This window comes from Mustela erminea, chromosome 6 (assembly GCF_009829155.1).
Source record: "Mustela erminea isolate mMusErm1 chromosome 6, mMusErm1.Pri, whole genome shotgun sequence".
Classification (NCBI taxonomy): Eukaryota; Metazoa; Chordata; class Mammalia; order Carnivora; family Mustelidae; genus Mustela; species Mustela erminea.
Window position 1 is genome coordinate 74,665,913 of NC_045619.1, and position 16,409 is coordinate 74,682,321.

Consider the following 16,409-nt stretch of genomic DNA (forward strand, 5'->3'; position numbering starts at 1 on the left):
TGAAGAAAGTAAAATTGTGTTGCTGTGGCCTTGATTTAGTAACATGGAATTTTTTAATCACTCATTTGCTCATCAAAGAAATATAATCATGATGAGGTATGCCTGGGTTCTAGTTATTTCCTTATTTTAATGAGGCAGGATGCATTTTTCGTGAAATGTTATTTAAAATGACATTATGATCAACAGATATTTATTAAATATTTACTGGAAGCACATCAAGCACAAGACTCATCACTCACTCAAGCTTCACCAAACTCTTTTCTAGGCTAAATTAGTACCAGATCCTTGAGCAAATGGTATTGCACAGAGTTGGACAAATGGCTTTATGATGATTCCAGGACCCAATCTATTCCCATGTCCTCAAGTAATCCCCAAAGACCTTGTTTGTTTGTTTGTTTATGACTGGGTGCAATGTACTTTACTGATGGTACAGGACAAGGTAGGGCTTCTTGGGTCTGGGGTGGAGACTGTGCAGGCATCAGAAGACTCAGTGTGTTGGAGGATGAATAAGAGCAAGAGCTCCTCAGCAGCTGAGGGCTTGTCTCTTCCTTTCTTGTTCTTGCTGGGGCTGGTGGTCCTGGGGCTTTCGGAAGACATGTGGACCATAAGGTCCACCACCCTGTTGCTGTAGCCAAATTTATTGTCATATCAGGAAATAAGTTTTACAATGTGGTCATTGACAGCAATATCAGTCCCTAAATCAAAGGTAGAAGAGTGGGTGTCACTGTTAAAGTTGCAGGAGATAATCTAGTTCTCAATGTAGCTCTGGATGTCCTTCAGGTAAACTTACAATGTTTGCTTCATTGCATTCTTGATGTCATCATATTTGGCAGCATTCTCCAGACTGCAGAGCAAATCCACAACTGACATTTTGGGGATGGGGACATAGAAAGCAATGTCGGTGAGCTTCTATTTAGCTCAGGGATGACTGTGCCCACAATCTTCACAGTGCCAGTAGAAACAGGGATGTTTTGAGCAGTTTCCTGGCCATGAAGCCACAGCTTCTCAGAGGGACCATTAGGGGCCACCCAGTGATGGCATGGATTGTGGTTGAATCCTTATGCCATATCAAAGTTGTCATGGATGACTTTGGCCAAAAGAGCCAAGCACTTGGTAGTGCAGAGGAAATTTCTGACAATCTTGAGATAGTTGTCATATTTCTCATGGTTCATGCCCATTCCAAATGTGGGGTATCAGCGGAAGGGGCAGAAATGATGACCATTTTTCTTCCATAAGGGAGACCTGTCTTCTCCAAGTTGGTAAAGACACCAGTGGACTCAACAGCATATTCACCACCAGGATCACCCCATTTGATGTTGGCAGGATATTGCTCCTGGAAGATGGAGATGAGTTTTCTGTTAATGACAAGCTTCCGTGCTTCAGCCTTGACCGAGCCATTGAACTTGCCATGGGTGGAATCATACTGGACCATGAAGTTGCAATCAGTTTAAGGGGTCACTAATAGAGGCAATATCCACTCTGCCAGGGTCAAAAGCAGCTCTAATGACCAAAAGGCTGATGTAGTCAAATCAGTTAGTCCCAGTCTTCCCCATCATGTCTTAGGAATGTGTCCTGCACAAGAAGGAATGGATGCCTGCATAATGGGGAGGAACAAAGAACCCCAGTCACTGTACCGACTTTTATCCTTCCCAAACAAATGTGCGTGATATTATATCCTATGACATCTCCTAATTCTTTAATTTATTTCATCCATTTATTCATTCATTCAATAATTATGGAGGGCTACTGTGTGTTTGACACTGTATAAGACATAGAACATGTTACTTGTTATCAAGTGTTTACATAAGTCATTTTTCACTGGTAAATAATTTTGGCAAGATGATAAGTGCATTATATTAGGTAGCTTTACAGCATTAACAACCTCAGGCAACATTTATTTCTCATTCACATTGCACATAGATAGCTGCAGGTTGGCTACTATGACTCTACTTTTTGTGCATTCCCATTTCAGAACTCAGGCTTAAGAAACAGTCCCTATATTGGTCCTGATATTCTCATGGCAGAGGGAATAAAACAAGAAGCTAAATGGCAGTGGCTTTGAATATTTCTGCTTAAAGTGATACACAGTTGATTCTCATTCCTGGTATGTTCTACAAAGTCATCACAAACACTAAATTAGCAAAATACTGACCTGCAAGTCTCTGGCCACAGTATTTTTGTCAAACAAAATCCATCCCATTTGAGTCATATAAGTGTGTTTGCTAAAATCCTTGTAATATAAGCCAGTGTCATCATCATTGAAAACCTGCTCTTCCCTATAACCTTCTCCTGTATAACAGTTAGCAGGTATTTAAAAAAAAAAAAATTCATGCACATCTTTCTGAACTGCAGAAATTGCCTCACTTTCAAGGTCATTTTTCATGCTATTTCCCTTTTGAAATATACGATTCAGACAGCACCAGCTGCTAAGTGTTCAATATTTTCCTGACCCTCGTTAAAGTGCCTTTCAACAAGGAATCTCAGTAAGGAAGTATTCCTACAGACCAACAAGCCAGGAGGGGTCCCCAAAATCTCTTTCTTAGAAGCAATAGCCCTCTCCTTCTCAATGAGAAATACCCAGAAATTCGATGATCTAGATAAGTTCTTCTCTAATGCAGAAGTATAGTTGAAGATTTAATGAATTGATGACTTATTGGTGGCCTTATTAAACTATTTCCCAAAAGATTCACTGTCCCAAGGTAGCACATTTATAGAGCTGGGGCTGGGATGGAAGAAAGAGCATGTGTTTATGTTAACTCAGGTTGTAAATAGTAGCTAGTCTTAGTTGAAATAATACTGTTGGCGTTCACAGGACATATAGGCTTTTGAATGCTGCCTTGATTATTTATTGCTTATATCACCATTACAAAATGTTTTTGAGATTTTAATCTTAATAAATAAGTTGGAAACTATTAGGTTTACTGGGGGCCTTGGCAAGCTATAATCAGTAAGTCAAATCCTGCCTGTTACTTGTTTATGTAAATAAATTTTTATTGGAATACAGCCATGCTTTTGTGTTTATGTACTGTCTATGGCTGTTTTCACACTACAGCAGCAGAGTTAAGTAGTTGCAGCAGAGACCATATGGCCATAACACTGAAAATAGTTACTATCTGGATCTTTACAGAAAATGTCTGTCAACCTTGGCCTTAAACTTACAGTAGATGTGTCAGATAAAAGACATTAATAGTGAAATCATGACAAAACATGTTGAAAAAAGAATATCCTTCCACAGAAATGTTATTTCCAGGGCTTCTTGCCTAGATCAGTGGCACTGAATGTGAGTTGATTACAAACTTGTGCAAGCAGTTAGTGCATAACCATTTATGATACCTTCTACATGAAGGAAAGCATATAATATTTTAGGAAAGCTATTCTATTTATATCAGATCGGGAAATAATATGTTTGTGAATTTGTTAAGTTGAATCAAAATATTACACCAACTATTAATATGTTAATAATAATTAACATATTGGTTATCATTGATTTAACTATTTGAGTTTGGCTAATTAGCACACAAAGACACTCTCTGGGAGGTGTATTGGTGGCTATGAAGGATTAGGCATAGAACTATTCCCATAAAAGGGTGAATTTTATTGTGTATAAGTTATATCTCAATAAAACCAATATATTTATTTTTTTCAGGTTATTTTTTTAAAAAGATCCTATATCTTCATATTTTAAATTGCAGCCATTAATGTGAGTTTTATAGAAGAACTCTTCGACTGACAGCATCATTGCTATTTAAGTGATAGTAGGACCCATGGCATTCGAGGTCCAGAAGGAACACTTCAGTTTCTCTTCACTTAAAAACAACATTCTGGGGGCACCTGGGTGGCTCAGTGGGTTAAGCCTCTGTCTTTGGCTCAGGTCATGATCTCAGGGTCCTGGGATTGAGCCCTGCGTCGGGCTTTCTGCTCATCGAGGAGCTTCCTTCCCCCTGCCACTCTGCCTACTTGTGATCTCTCTCTCTCAAATAAATTAATAAAATATTTTTTAAAAAAACAAAAAACAAAACAAAACAAAACAAAACAAAAACAACATTCTGCCGAAGAGCAGAACTGTACTGTAAGAATATCACCACATCTGCTCCAGAACAAGACAAGCATGAAGTGCTGGCCAGGAGATGTACCAAACGGCAGAGAAAAAGAGCTCTTTGCGCCTACAAACAGATTTTATGGCTGCTCCTGCCTCTTTTTGGAGCTGGCACACTTCCACTTGCTGAGGAGTTTGGTCAGGTTTTGCTTTTGCTACAATAAAACATCTGACCAAGAGACTGCAGAGGTGGAAAAACTTAACTGTCACCAGCCTCTCTCTACAGCCACAGAGTACCCACGTTCGGGAGAGAAAACACAAAATTTGCCATTTACCCAGAAGCCACCTTTGTTTAGGCTAGCTTGATAAATAATCTTTCACTCACAGAGCACTGAATTCTCAAAAAGAAAAGAAAGGGCAAATTTCAGATTGAGAGTTGAAGAGTGTATTAAATGATGGTGGTAAAATGGAAACATTGTGCTTAGATATTTACTACATTGTATTTCTTAAGTTACCAAGTTAAAAATAAGTCCTGTTATACACCTGGACAGACCATAAAGGTTTTTAAAAATCTTTTTAATTGTGGTTTTTTTTTTTTTTAAGTTAAATTTGTGCTTACCACAAGGTGTCTCTCAAATTACATATGTAAAATGAACCTCAATATAAACAAATAATGCTGATGAACTGTTAATACTGAAAATAACAAGCTTTAAAAACTATAAACAGCCAAACTGGGTGGCTGTCCTGTTAGGCAGATTTTAAGTGCTGACCTTGAGATAAACATAGCTAAAATGCTACTGGAATCAGTCTGGGAAAGGTAGAAGATGTGAAGCTATCAGCACCCTCTAGTGGAAATAAGTTTTTTGAAAAACCACTTCTTTAATACACGGATATATTTCAACCATTTTTGCATAGATATGTCACTGGTCATCAAAACCTGGCAGTTACAGAAACTAGAGCTTTGAGACAGGAATAAACAAAGTCTTACTTCATTTTATTGTATTAAATAATTGTAATTCTTTTCATATGATTTGTTGGCTCATTCGGAAAAGCAATACAAAACAAAAAACAAAACAAACAAACAAAAAACAAGACCAAAAGGAAACTGAAAAGAAGGCAGACCAGGGACCAGGAACTTTCCTACATCTCTCCTTTGTGCAGTGAAAATAAGGCTTAAGTGAAGGTTTCTGCCTTTACATTTCATTAGTGAAAATTCAGGTTATCTCTGTTCTCACTACACTAATACCATACAAATAATTATAGAACAATATTTTCAATGTATGCCAAACTTTCTTTCAATTGGTGCAGGGCACCAAATGATCAGTGTTAAGAGTGCTCCCATGTCTTCTAGCTCTGCCTCTAAAACCAAAAGGGAAACCCACAAACTGAAACCCTTGTTTAAATTTTTTAATTTCCTTTTTTAAAAAATGCTCCAGGATCTCCCCTTTATTTTTCTCATTTTTTTAAGATTTTATTTTAGGGGTGTGTGGATGGCTCAGTGGTTAAGCAGATGCCTTTTGCTCCGGTCATGATCCTAGAATCCCAGGATAGAGTCCAGCATCCAGTCCAGCATCAGGCTTCCTGCTCAGCAGGGAGTCTGCTTCTCCCTCTGACCCTTCCCCCCATGCCCTCTCTTTCATTCATTCTCTCTTCCTCTAAAATAAATAAAATCTTTAAAAATTTTTTTTATTTTTAAGCTATCTCCATACCCAATGTGGGGCTCGAACATACAACTCTGAGATCAAGAGTCACACGCTCCACCAACTGAGCCAGCCTGGTGCCCCAATATTTCACATTAACTTGGATGCGTGTCTTCTCAGTAATAACATCTGTATTATAAATCTCAGCCTAACCTCTGAAATTTTTAAATTAGTAAGGTCCTATGACTGTGTTTATTAAAAATGTAAAATTTTAAATTGTTATTGTCTTCCTTTAAACTTTCTCACTTTGGTTGATTTAGTGGTACTCTGATTTCATCACTGTAATAGCTTAATCCATTTAATAATCAATTTATGGTTTCTTTAACGTTTGTATAGTTTAAGGGCAAAAGTTTTGTGAAGTTTCTTCCCTGGAATGTTTCTCATTTAACTGGCAGCAATAGCTACAGGACTATTCAGCTACTCATTGTTCCAAAAAGAACAGTTCCTCTTTACATAGAGATTTTTAAAAAAGAAAAGTTATATTGTATTTGAGTATGACTTTATGTAATAGAAAACTATTCAATTGTAACCATTTAAATTCTCTTCTCCATCTGCTGAGGAAGAAGAAATCTCTATGTTGTTTAGGGATCAACTTCGTGTTTTTCAGTAGGGTAAAACCTGGAGATGAAGAATTGGATAAGCTAAATTCCTCTCCTTGAGGAAAAAAGATGAAAAAAATACAAAGAAAAGGTCCTAGAGAGGTGACAAGGCAGCACAAGTGACCAGAAGAGCAAAGGTGATGTAGAGGACTACAGTGTTCTCAAACTTAGACATACATCAGGTTGACCTGAGAATTTAAGAAAATAATAATTGGTTTTTAAAAGAAAGTTTAAGGCACAGATTCCTTGGCTAGACCCCCACAGTTTCTCTTTCAATAAGTCTCCAGCATTGCTTAATAACTTGCATTTCTTACAGGTTCCTGGGTGACGTTATTGCTACTACTGGTCCAGAGACCACACTTCCAGAACCACTGTTATACAGGATATGTAGGAAGTTTTGCTTTGGTTTGTATGGTATAACTTTCCATCTGACCAACCATCTCTGCTTGTCTGGAACTGAAAGATTTCTTAGAACTTGCAAGGCTACAGCTGGAAAGTCTTCAACACACCAAGAAGATTGGTCACCCTACCTCATACCGTCGAGATATGTTCAGTAGAGAGTTACAGTACTGGCTAATAACCATTTGCAACAACATGGATGGAACTGGAGGGTATTATGCCAAGTGAAATAAGTCAGAGAAAGACAATTAACAAACGGTGTCATCACTTATGTGTAGAATTTAAGAAATGAAACAAAGGATCGTAGGGGAATGGAGGGAAAAATAAAATAAGACAAAATCAGAGAGGGAGACAAACCCTAAGAGACTCTTAACGACAGGAAACAAACTGAGGGCTGCTGGAGAGCAAGTGGGTTGAGGGATGGGGTAACTGGGTGATGGGCATTAAGGAGGGCACATTGTGTAAAAAGCATGGGATGTTTATAGCAACTGATGAAGAACTAAACTCTACCTCTGAAACTAATGATACACTATATGTTAATTAATTGAATTTAAATAAAATAAGATAATAAAAAAGAAAGCTCAAGTTGCTTTTTGAATGTCATCATCTATAATCTTGGCCCAAGGTCCAGTATCCTGCTGTAGCTAGAACTGTCACCTGGAACTGAGTAAGCCGTCTCATGAATAATTATGACTATCAAGTGGTCAGTGTTTCCATTCAGCAGCAAGTGAAAAGCATTCAGTAAAAAGAAGAAAGGTATTTGGACTATCACTTCAAAGTAAGACAGTCCTTAAACAAATTTCTCAATTATTAGAATTACAATCTTTAGGGAAACTCACTATTTGGGAATGAGCATTCCACAGAGTTCATACATGCAGTTCTAAGTGAGTTCATCAAATTAAGAATGTCAGAATTGATCAGGATGGGCTAAGGTTTATGACAGTAATAAATGCAAAATCTGAATGGCTAAAATCAACAAATGTTTATTTCTTGTGCACACTATCTATCCTTAGAACTCCAACAGAAAATTGCCCACTTTTTGCCTTTTTAAAAAAAGATTTTAATTATTTATTTGAGAGAGAGAGAGAAAGATTGCACCATCATAGGGGAGGGGCAGAGGGAGAGGAAGAGGTACAAATAGACTCCCCTGTAAGCAGGGAGCCCAACTCAGGACTAGATCCCAGGACCCTGGGATTATGACCTAAGCTGAAGGCAGAGCTTAACTGACTGAGCCAACCAGGTGCCCTTTGCCTAACTTTGCAACTATGCTCAAGGCAAAATTATAAGATATAAATTATTTTAAGCATGCTTCAAAAACTCTCTCCCACCTCCTGCCCCTAAATCCTAATACAAGAAATATGTGAAATCTACACAACCTGTAATAGCTCACCAATTTAAGCCCACCAATTTTAATTTAATTTGCAGTGTTACAGGATTTTTGTCCCCTTAGTGCCCAGGTTCTTGGTCATGCCTCTTCAGAGAATGAAGAGGTAGGCCAGTGGAAAAGTGGTGGGCAGCAATGTAAAGTTTAGTGATCGAAAGTACAAAGCTCCAGGAGAGGAAGGGGGTACTGAGAGAGTTGCCTTCAGGGTTTCTATGTTTAGGGGTTTTTAATGAGTTCTTTTGCTGAACTATCTTAAGCAATCAGTGTGTGCTGGTTGTGCCAATCAGAGCTTTGGTCACATATCTGTCTACCTATTAGGTTAATGTCTCTGTGCTGATGGTCTTTTTTTTCTTTCTTTTCCTTTCTTTTTTATTTTCTGACATCAGGAGGCTTATATGTCTTAACTGCTCCTTGCCTGTGATATCGACAAATGCTTTGTGGTTGTATTTTTTTTTTTTTTTTTTTTTTAAGATTTTACTTATTTATTTGACAGAGAGAGAGAGATCACAAGTAGAGAGGAGAGGTAGGCAGAGAGAGAAGGGAAAGCAGGCTCCCTGCTCAGACGAGAGCCCCATGTGGGGCTCCATCCCAGGGCCCTGAGATCATGACCTGAGGCAAAGGCAGAGGCTTAACCCACCCAGCCACCCAGGCGCCCTAATTGTCTTATTTTAGCATGTTTTGCAGAAGTCATTTCTGCAAAGGCTGCAAAGCAAAATGTTCGTGCAGTCCTGTCCAAACTGCAAAACAGGATGTAAGTGCTGTTTTATTTTAGCTGTCTTGACTCCGTATTTTCTTGTTGGGAATCATGGCCTTGACTACCTATCCAACTAACTCCTAACAGTGGAACCTCACATATAAGCGATACAAACTGCCAAAGCTTGTTATTTAGTAATAAAAATAAAATACTGCAATAGAGATATTAACAGGAACAATCAAACTTGCGGGCACAGGAAAGGCTTATCTAAAACACCTCCAAATCCTAAAATAATTGCTTTCCCCAACTCCTAATAGAGGACTGCAATCTGGTTATTAGCGTACACTATGATTGGCCGATTTAACTAAATCCCCTTCGAGAGAACCCACATTCTGAAAGAGTACTTTTTTAACCCCCCCAAATCCTCTAATTGATTAAGTTCATTCCACAGCGAAGGGTCTCTGGGACCTCGAAGTTTTAATCTGAAAGCCTTAATTTTAGCTTCCATAATCAACCCTCCCCCACCCCCACCCTCCACAGGTGAGGAAATCACAGGTTTCAATTCAGATCACATGATAGAAAAATGGGGGGGAGGCGTGCAAATTTTCAGGCGTTGGGGATTGCAAACGTAGGGGAGCGACGCCATCTCCTGGTAAGGGATGGGAATGAGCAAGAAAAAAGCCAAATGCAATTTAGGGGCTAAATCGCGGCAGCTTTCGTTTCAAAGCGTCAAGCCGCGAATCTGCGGGGCCCGTGCACTCCGAGATCCGCCCCTTCTCGTGGCTCTGACCACTCCAGGGAGCCCTGCGCAGCGTGATTGACAGGCCAACGGCCCGGTCCGTTACCTAAACTCGTCACTCCGGAAACAGTGACCGGATCTCTCCGGAAGCTCAGGGTCCGCGCTCTCCCAGCATCCTTTGCTTTCCGGCTGTGCTCAGTCCTGTCCGGCCAGTCCCGCCTTGCGCGCCCATTTCGAGCCCGAGTTTCCAAGCTCGAGTTCCCACGCTCGGGAACCCGGAACAGATTGTCCAGGACTCGGTTCTTGGGCCGTGGCTATGGGGGCAGGAATGGCGCAGCTCGAGGGTTACTACTTTTCGGCTGCCCTGAGCTGCACCTTTTTAGTGTCCTGTCTCCTCTTCTCCGCCTTCAGCCGGGCGCTGCGAGAGCCCTACATGGACGAGATCTTCCACCTACCGCAGGCGCAGCGCTACTGTGAGGGCCATTTCTCCCTCTCGCAGGTGGGGTCCCCAACCTGTCCCCCCACCCTCGGAGAGGCCGGAGAGGGCCGACCCCCACCCCCACCCCCACTACTTTCTTCCAGCCTTATCCCTTTGGTACCTCCATCTACCCTTCCAGCTTCGGAATATGAAAGCAGCTGGGTAATAATCTCTTGTTCCTGTCCCTGAGGTCTGTGAAGAATTTGTTTAATAAATCAGCAGAAGAAGATGTGTGTCCTAGGAAGTGGTGTTTTGGGGGATGAACTGATGTGTCTGCTTTACCGCAGGGTACAACCCAGACGCCACATAACGTTTCCCTCTTAGCAGCTCTCCCAATCTCCAGATCACAGGCAATGGGCTGCCCCTTGGAAATGACAGAAAACTTCACTGTAGTTCACTTGAGGGCTTCGCTCTGTGGTACCATAGGGAGTGGGTAGCATGGGATACTGTGGGGGGTGGGCGGGACCTTCAGCCACCAAGAAGTGTCAAGTTCCGTTCATTCCATCCTGGGTGTTTCTAGAACCTTCTGTTAACTGGGTAAAGTGGCACCCAGCGAAGCGGCATCATGTTGGAATACATGTTAGGCCCCGTAAATATAAAGAGAAATAAAGTAGATGTATTATCCTTCCTTTTCTGGGAAAGCAATATAGAATAATGGCTAAAAATATAAAGTCTGTGGTTAAAGACCTGATTTTAGATCTTTGTGCTGTAATTTACTAGTTACCTGACCTTGGACATTTTTTAAGTTTCAGGTTACTCATCTGAGAAAGTTCTTGCAGGATCTACTATAGGGCATTTTGCAGGATTAAATACAGAGGATTTGGCACAATTCTTGGCTCAGTACATGTTAGCTATCATTATAGAGCATGTGGTGTGATCTCTTTGGATGCTTCTTTTTCTCCAAAACCTTAAGAGTTCTAGCCAATGTTTCCTCACTTCAAAACTGGAACACTTGGAAGTCACCAGAACACTCTTCAGGGTGTCTGCAGGGTAGGTCTTGGACATGGAAACTGATTTTAAGTTATTGCTGCCTACTGATGACAGATACCTCCGCACAAAACAGGTACAGAGGCAAAATGTAAGCACAGCTTTTTAGAGGAGACACTTGACCTGCTGAGGTCTTATCTAACCACTGGGTCACAGAACAACTTCTCACAATGTCTGATTGTCGGTAGAGACGGTTTTGAGCTTGACCTCCTTGTGTTGATCCTGTCAGTGTTTCATCTTGCTCTTGCTTCATTGTTGGCTTTCCTTTTTTAAGTGGGATCCCATGATTACTACGTTACCTGGCTTATACCTGCTGTCAGTTGGAGTGGTCAAACCTGCCAGCTGGATCTTTGGATGGTCAGAACATGTCGTCTGCTCCATTGGAATGCTCAGATTTGTTAATCTTCTGTTCAGTGTCGGCAACTTCTATTTGTTGTATTTGCTTTTCCGCAAGGTCCAACCCAGACACAAGGTATGTTTCCAAAATAATTTATTGCAAGTTTATGTGTAGTCAGGTGCACCATTTTGATAAATTGGTTTTATGAGATTTGGTGAAAAGTATCTTCTACTCATTGTGTTAATATTTTGTTAAGCTAAAAAGCAATCCCTCTACCCCTGTTTTGGAAGAAATCTGTATTTAAATATTTGAATAACTTATTTATTTATAAGACCTGAAATAAATATTTGTGAATCAGATGAGTTCAGTAAATGTTTATTGTGCTTGTTATGTGTGCTAGGCACTAAGACCACAGAAATAAATAAGGTTTTGTTGTTGTTGTTTTTACCAAACTTCTGTCTTCACTAGGGAAAACAGGAATACCTACATTTACCTCAGAAATTTTGAGGTGGATTGCCTGACTTTGAATTCTGTCCATTTACAAGTTGTGTTACTTTCAGCAGGTTACCCCTAGTGATGCCTTGTCTTCATCTGTTAAATGGGAATAATATAGAATCCGCATCACAGGATTGTAAGGTCTACAGGAGCTTAATAAGTGGAAGGTGTTTAGAACAATGCCTGATAGAATAGTAAGGGCTCAATAATTATAATAATTATAATAATAATTATATAATTATAATAATTATTTTTAGCTTAAATGATATCAATAGTGTAAATTGTGAGAGGGAGATAGGTAAAAGATGAGGACACAGAAGTAGAGGAGTAAAGGAGCACTTACTTTGCAGGCTGACTGGCAGGAAGATGTATGGGTGGCATTGGGTAAGACTTCACAGAAAAGATGCTACCTGAGCTGAATCTTGGTGAACAGACAGGACTGTAGGTTGGGGAATGAAATCTGACAGTAGAAAAAGCACAAGCAAAGGTAGAGAGGAGTTGAGCAACAAGATGCAGAGAGGATTGCTTTTTGGAATAACTAGATTATAACGTGTAAGGACGTGAGGCTGGACAAGTAAATAGGGGTGAAGTCATGAACGTCTTTATATGTCACAGAAAGGATTTGAATGTTATCTAGTAAGTGGTGAACAGCCTTTATTTTTAACCCAGAAAATGGCATGGTCTGATTGGTGATTTAAATTAAGTGGAGAATAAAATTTCAGGAGATAAGAATGCTTTCAAAATGGGAAATAGTCTGTGAAAAACACCAAATTTTTTTTTTAATTAAAAAGTTTAAAAGTATTTAGCTTTCGACTGGGCCCACTATTTTCAGGAAAAACCCTGAAAGTTCATCATGAAACAATAAGATCGTTGGGTATAGTAGTATAAATGTTATATGAGTATTTACTTTCTCTCTACTGTAGAGTTTAGAAGGGGGTATCTTTAAAAGAAATTGATGATGATGGCTAAGCGAATGCTCACTGGAGGCACTACGAATTAAAGTTCAGGGAAGTGAAACCATTGCCCCATGTCCCATTCATCAGCATGTTCCTTATAGTATTTATTTAGTTCAGTGTCTTCCATACAGTAACTCCTTAACTATTTGCTGAATGACTCAAAGTATTTCAGGACATAGAATCTTTGCCATACACGTGTATTGTCTTCATGGCTTCCAAACCTATTGCTATAACTAAAAGTTACCAGAAAGCATCCTTACAAATGTATATTTGTATATATATATACACAAATATATACAAATATATATTTGTTTTTGCAAAACTAGAAATAAGATTAATATTAAATAATTTTACTTAAGATTCAGATAGATTTTTTAAAAATTAATCTCTGTTAGCTTAGCAGAAATGGCATATTTATCGTGAAAATAATTTTACATGTGTTTTCTCTTCCCCTTAGGCTGCCTCAAGTGTCCAGAGAATCTTGTCAACATTAACATTAGCAGTATTTCCCACACTCTATTTTTTTAACTTTCTTTATTATACAGAAGCAGGATCCATGTTTTTTACTCTTTTTGCTTATTTGATGTGTCTTTATGGAAATCATAAAACTTCAGCTTTGCTTGGATTTTGTGGCTTCATGTTTCGTCAGACTAATATCATCTGGGCTGTCTTCTGCGCGGGAAACATCATTGCACAAAAATTAACTGAAGCTTGGAAAACTGAGCTACAAAAGAAAAAGGAGGAGAGGCTTCCCCCTATTAAAGGACCATTTTCAGAATTCAGGAAAATTTTTCAGTTTCTTTTGGCTTATTCCATGTCCTTTAAGAACTTGAGTATGCTTTTCCTTTTGACTTGGCCCTACATCCTTCTAATGTTTCTGTTTTGTGTTTTTGTAGTTGTTAATGGTGGGATCGTTATTGGTGATCGAAGTAGTCATGAAGCCTGTCTACATTTTCCTCAACTCTTTTACTTTTTCTCTTTTACTCTCTTTTTTTCGTTTCCTCACCTATTGTCTCCTAGCAAAATTAGGGCTTTTCTTAGCTTAGTTTGGAAACGTAGAATTCAGTTTCTTGTGATTACTTTAGTCTCTCTATTTTTAGTTTGGAAATTCACTTATGCTCATAAATACTTGCTTGCAGATAATAGACATTATACATTCTATGTATGGAAAAGAGTTTTTCAAAGATACGAGGTTGTGAAATACTTGTTAGTTCCAATATATATATTTGCTGGTTGGAGTATAGCTGACTCCTTGAAATCAAAGTCAGTATTCTGGAATTTAATGTTTTTCATATGCTTGTTTACTGTTACAGTACCTCAGAAACTGCTAGAATTTCGTTACTTCATTTTACCTTATATTATTTATAGGCTTAACATACCTCTGCCACCTATATCTAGGCTTGTTTGTGAACTGGGTTGCTATGCAGTTGTTAATTTCCTAACTTTTTATGTCTTCCTGAACAAGACTTTCCAGTGGCCAAATAGTCAGGACATTCAGAGGTTTATGTGGTAACATTGGAGATATATATTGAATTCTAAAAATAGACTTATTTAGACTCTCTCCACAATGAACAACTGAACAGGTAAAAATAATGGACTTTCTTTTGGGGACAATAGTGGTCCACAGATCACATCAGATTTTTTGTGTTTTAAACATCAGATATATGTGTTTTAAACATATATAATAAATCCAAGGAAGTGGTAAAGAACTGAGAAGAGTTTAAGACTTGTTCCATAAGCCTAAATAATGCAAAATGAAATTGTTTACAGTTACTTCATGATATCCCTTTGGTAATGCTGGCCACTCAAAAAGTTTGAAAAAAATTTGTAAGTATTAGTTTAAGAAAACTGAGCTTTATAGTACTGAAACTTATTTATTAATTCTCTTCAGAAAGCAATAGCAGGCAAAGTATTTGAAAAAATTTGCAAATGATCAGGTAATATTCTTGATTGAAAGGTTACTTAACATTTCAGTAAATATAATTTTAATCATAAGGCAAAATAGACTCACAAAGATAATGTTATGAATTAGAAGCTCATCTAGTTTATCTTGTAATTAAGTTGTTGATTTTTGTTAAAAGTCTAGAAATGATCAACCCCTTTCACTAACTCTTTACTTTTGTTTTATTTATTTATTTTTTTTTAGAGAGAGAGAGAGTGCATGCACATGTGAGTGGCTGGAGGAGGGATGCAGGGAAGGGAAGGCAGAAAGAGAAGGAGAGAGAATCTTAAGCAGACTCCATGCCCAGTGCAGAGCTCGATGTGGGGCTCAGTCTCACAGCCCTGAGACCTGAACTGAAATCAAGAATTGGGTGCTTACCCCACTGAGCATCCCAAGCACCCCACTAATTATTTTTTTAAGTATTTATTTAGGTAATCTCTACACCCAATGTGGGGCTTGAACTCATGACCCCAAGATCAAGAGTGGCACACTATTGACTGAGCCAACCATGCCTCCCTTTCGCTAATTCTTAGTATGAAATGTATGATGGACGAAGGTAAAATGCGTTGATGATAATACCTTTTAAAAGGGATTTTCATTCTAAAATACGTTACTGTATAGTTTCTTATGGCTGCCGTAACAAATAACAACAAACTTGGTAGCTTAAAAAAAATATCTGTCATAGCTCTCGAGGCTGGAAGTCTAAAATTAAGGTGTTGGCAGGGCTGGTTACTTCTGGAGGCTCTGAGGGAGAATCTAGCATGCAGTTCTTGCTGTTCCTTGGTTTACAGATGCAGCACTCCAATCTCTGCCTTTGTCTTCACATGGTCTTTCTCTTATAAAGATAATGTCATTGGTTAGGGTTTACCCTAATCCAGGATGGTCTCATGTTGAGATCTTTAATTAAGTCCACAAAGACCCTTTTACCAAACAAGGGCACATTTACAGGTTCCAAGTAAACATCTTTTTTGTGGGATACTTTTCACCCACTGAAGTTACCAAAGTATATTTTAGGATAAACCTCATAAAATTAGTAGGAAATAATTCCTTTGCTGAGATATTTTAAATTATGCCTTTACTGAAAGGTAATTCTGAGATAACGTAATTACAAAAGAAAAGGTAATTGGTATTTGATTCCATTATCCAAAATAGAATTGAAAGGAACTTTAGAAATCATTTGATCTAATCTTATTTTGTAGGTTAGGGAGCTACCTCTTAGATAGGATTTTTTGTGTGAGTGTTTGGATTCTGTGTCTACTATTTCTTGTACATTCATTGTGTTGTCATTCCATTACAGAAAAGTATTATTCGGACATGTTAATTTTGACATGAAAACAGAACTGTGAATACAATTTATTTTTTAATCTCACTTTACATTTGTAAACTTAAAAATAACTGTGAAAAAATTACTTTGTCTTTAATGTTGGATTGTGCTTTGGGTTTTAAACAGTGGGTAGATGTGGAAAGTATTCTGCATTTGCAAATATAGAATTGTACAGGTGAAAATTACAGGTACAGTCTTAAGTAATAAGTACAGGGCAATCTTGTATTCTGTTCAGTACTTAGAAAGTAGATTGACTCTGGTTGTAACAGTGATTGTTGACAGATGTCTTTACTCATTTTGTTTTTTGGTAATTAGGTAAGAAAACACAAATTATTATAT

General features: G+C 38.5%; 1 protein-coding gene and 1 pseudogene across 2 annotated transcripts; one reads left to right on the forward strand and one right to left on the reverse strand.

Annotated features, from left to right (window-relative positions):
• Positions 1-396: 396 nt before the first annotated feature.
• LOC116593528 lies at positions 397-6,870 on the reverse strand (annotated as a pseudogene).
• A 2,812-nt stretch (positions 6,871-9,682) lies between these two features.
• On the forward strand, positions 9,683-15,071 carry LOC116593439 (dol-P-Glc:Glc(2)Man(9)GlcNAc(2)-PP-Dol alpha-1,2-glucosyltransferase). 2 transcript variants are annotated; one of them, XM_032347721.1, is made up of 3 exons: positions 9,683-10,050; positions 11,291-11,488; positions 13,262-15,071. In XM_032347721.1, exons 1-3 carry the CDS (start codon positions 9,868-9,870, stop codon positions 14,315-14,317), a joined length of 1,437 nt encoding a protein of 478 aa, XP_032203612.1. In that variant the 5' UTR covers positions 9,683-9,867; the 3' UTR covers positions 14,318-15,071. The 2 variants fall into 2 exon arrangements, with proteins under 2 accessions (XP_032203612.1, XP_032203613.1); XM_032347722.1 differs by lacking the exon at positions 9,683-10,050 and adding an exon at positions 10,497-11,019.
• Positions 15,072-16,409: the final 1,338 nt, after the last annotated feature.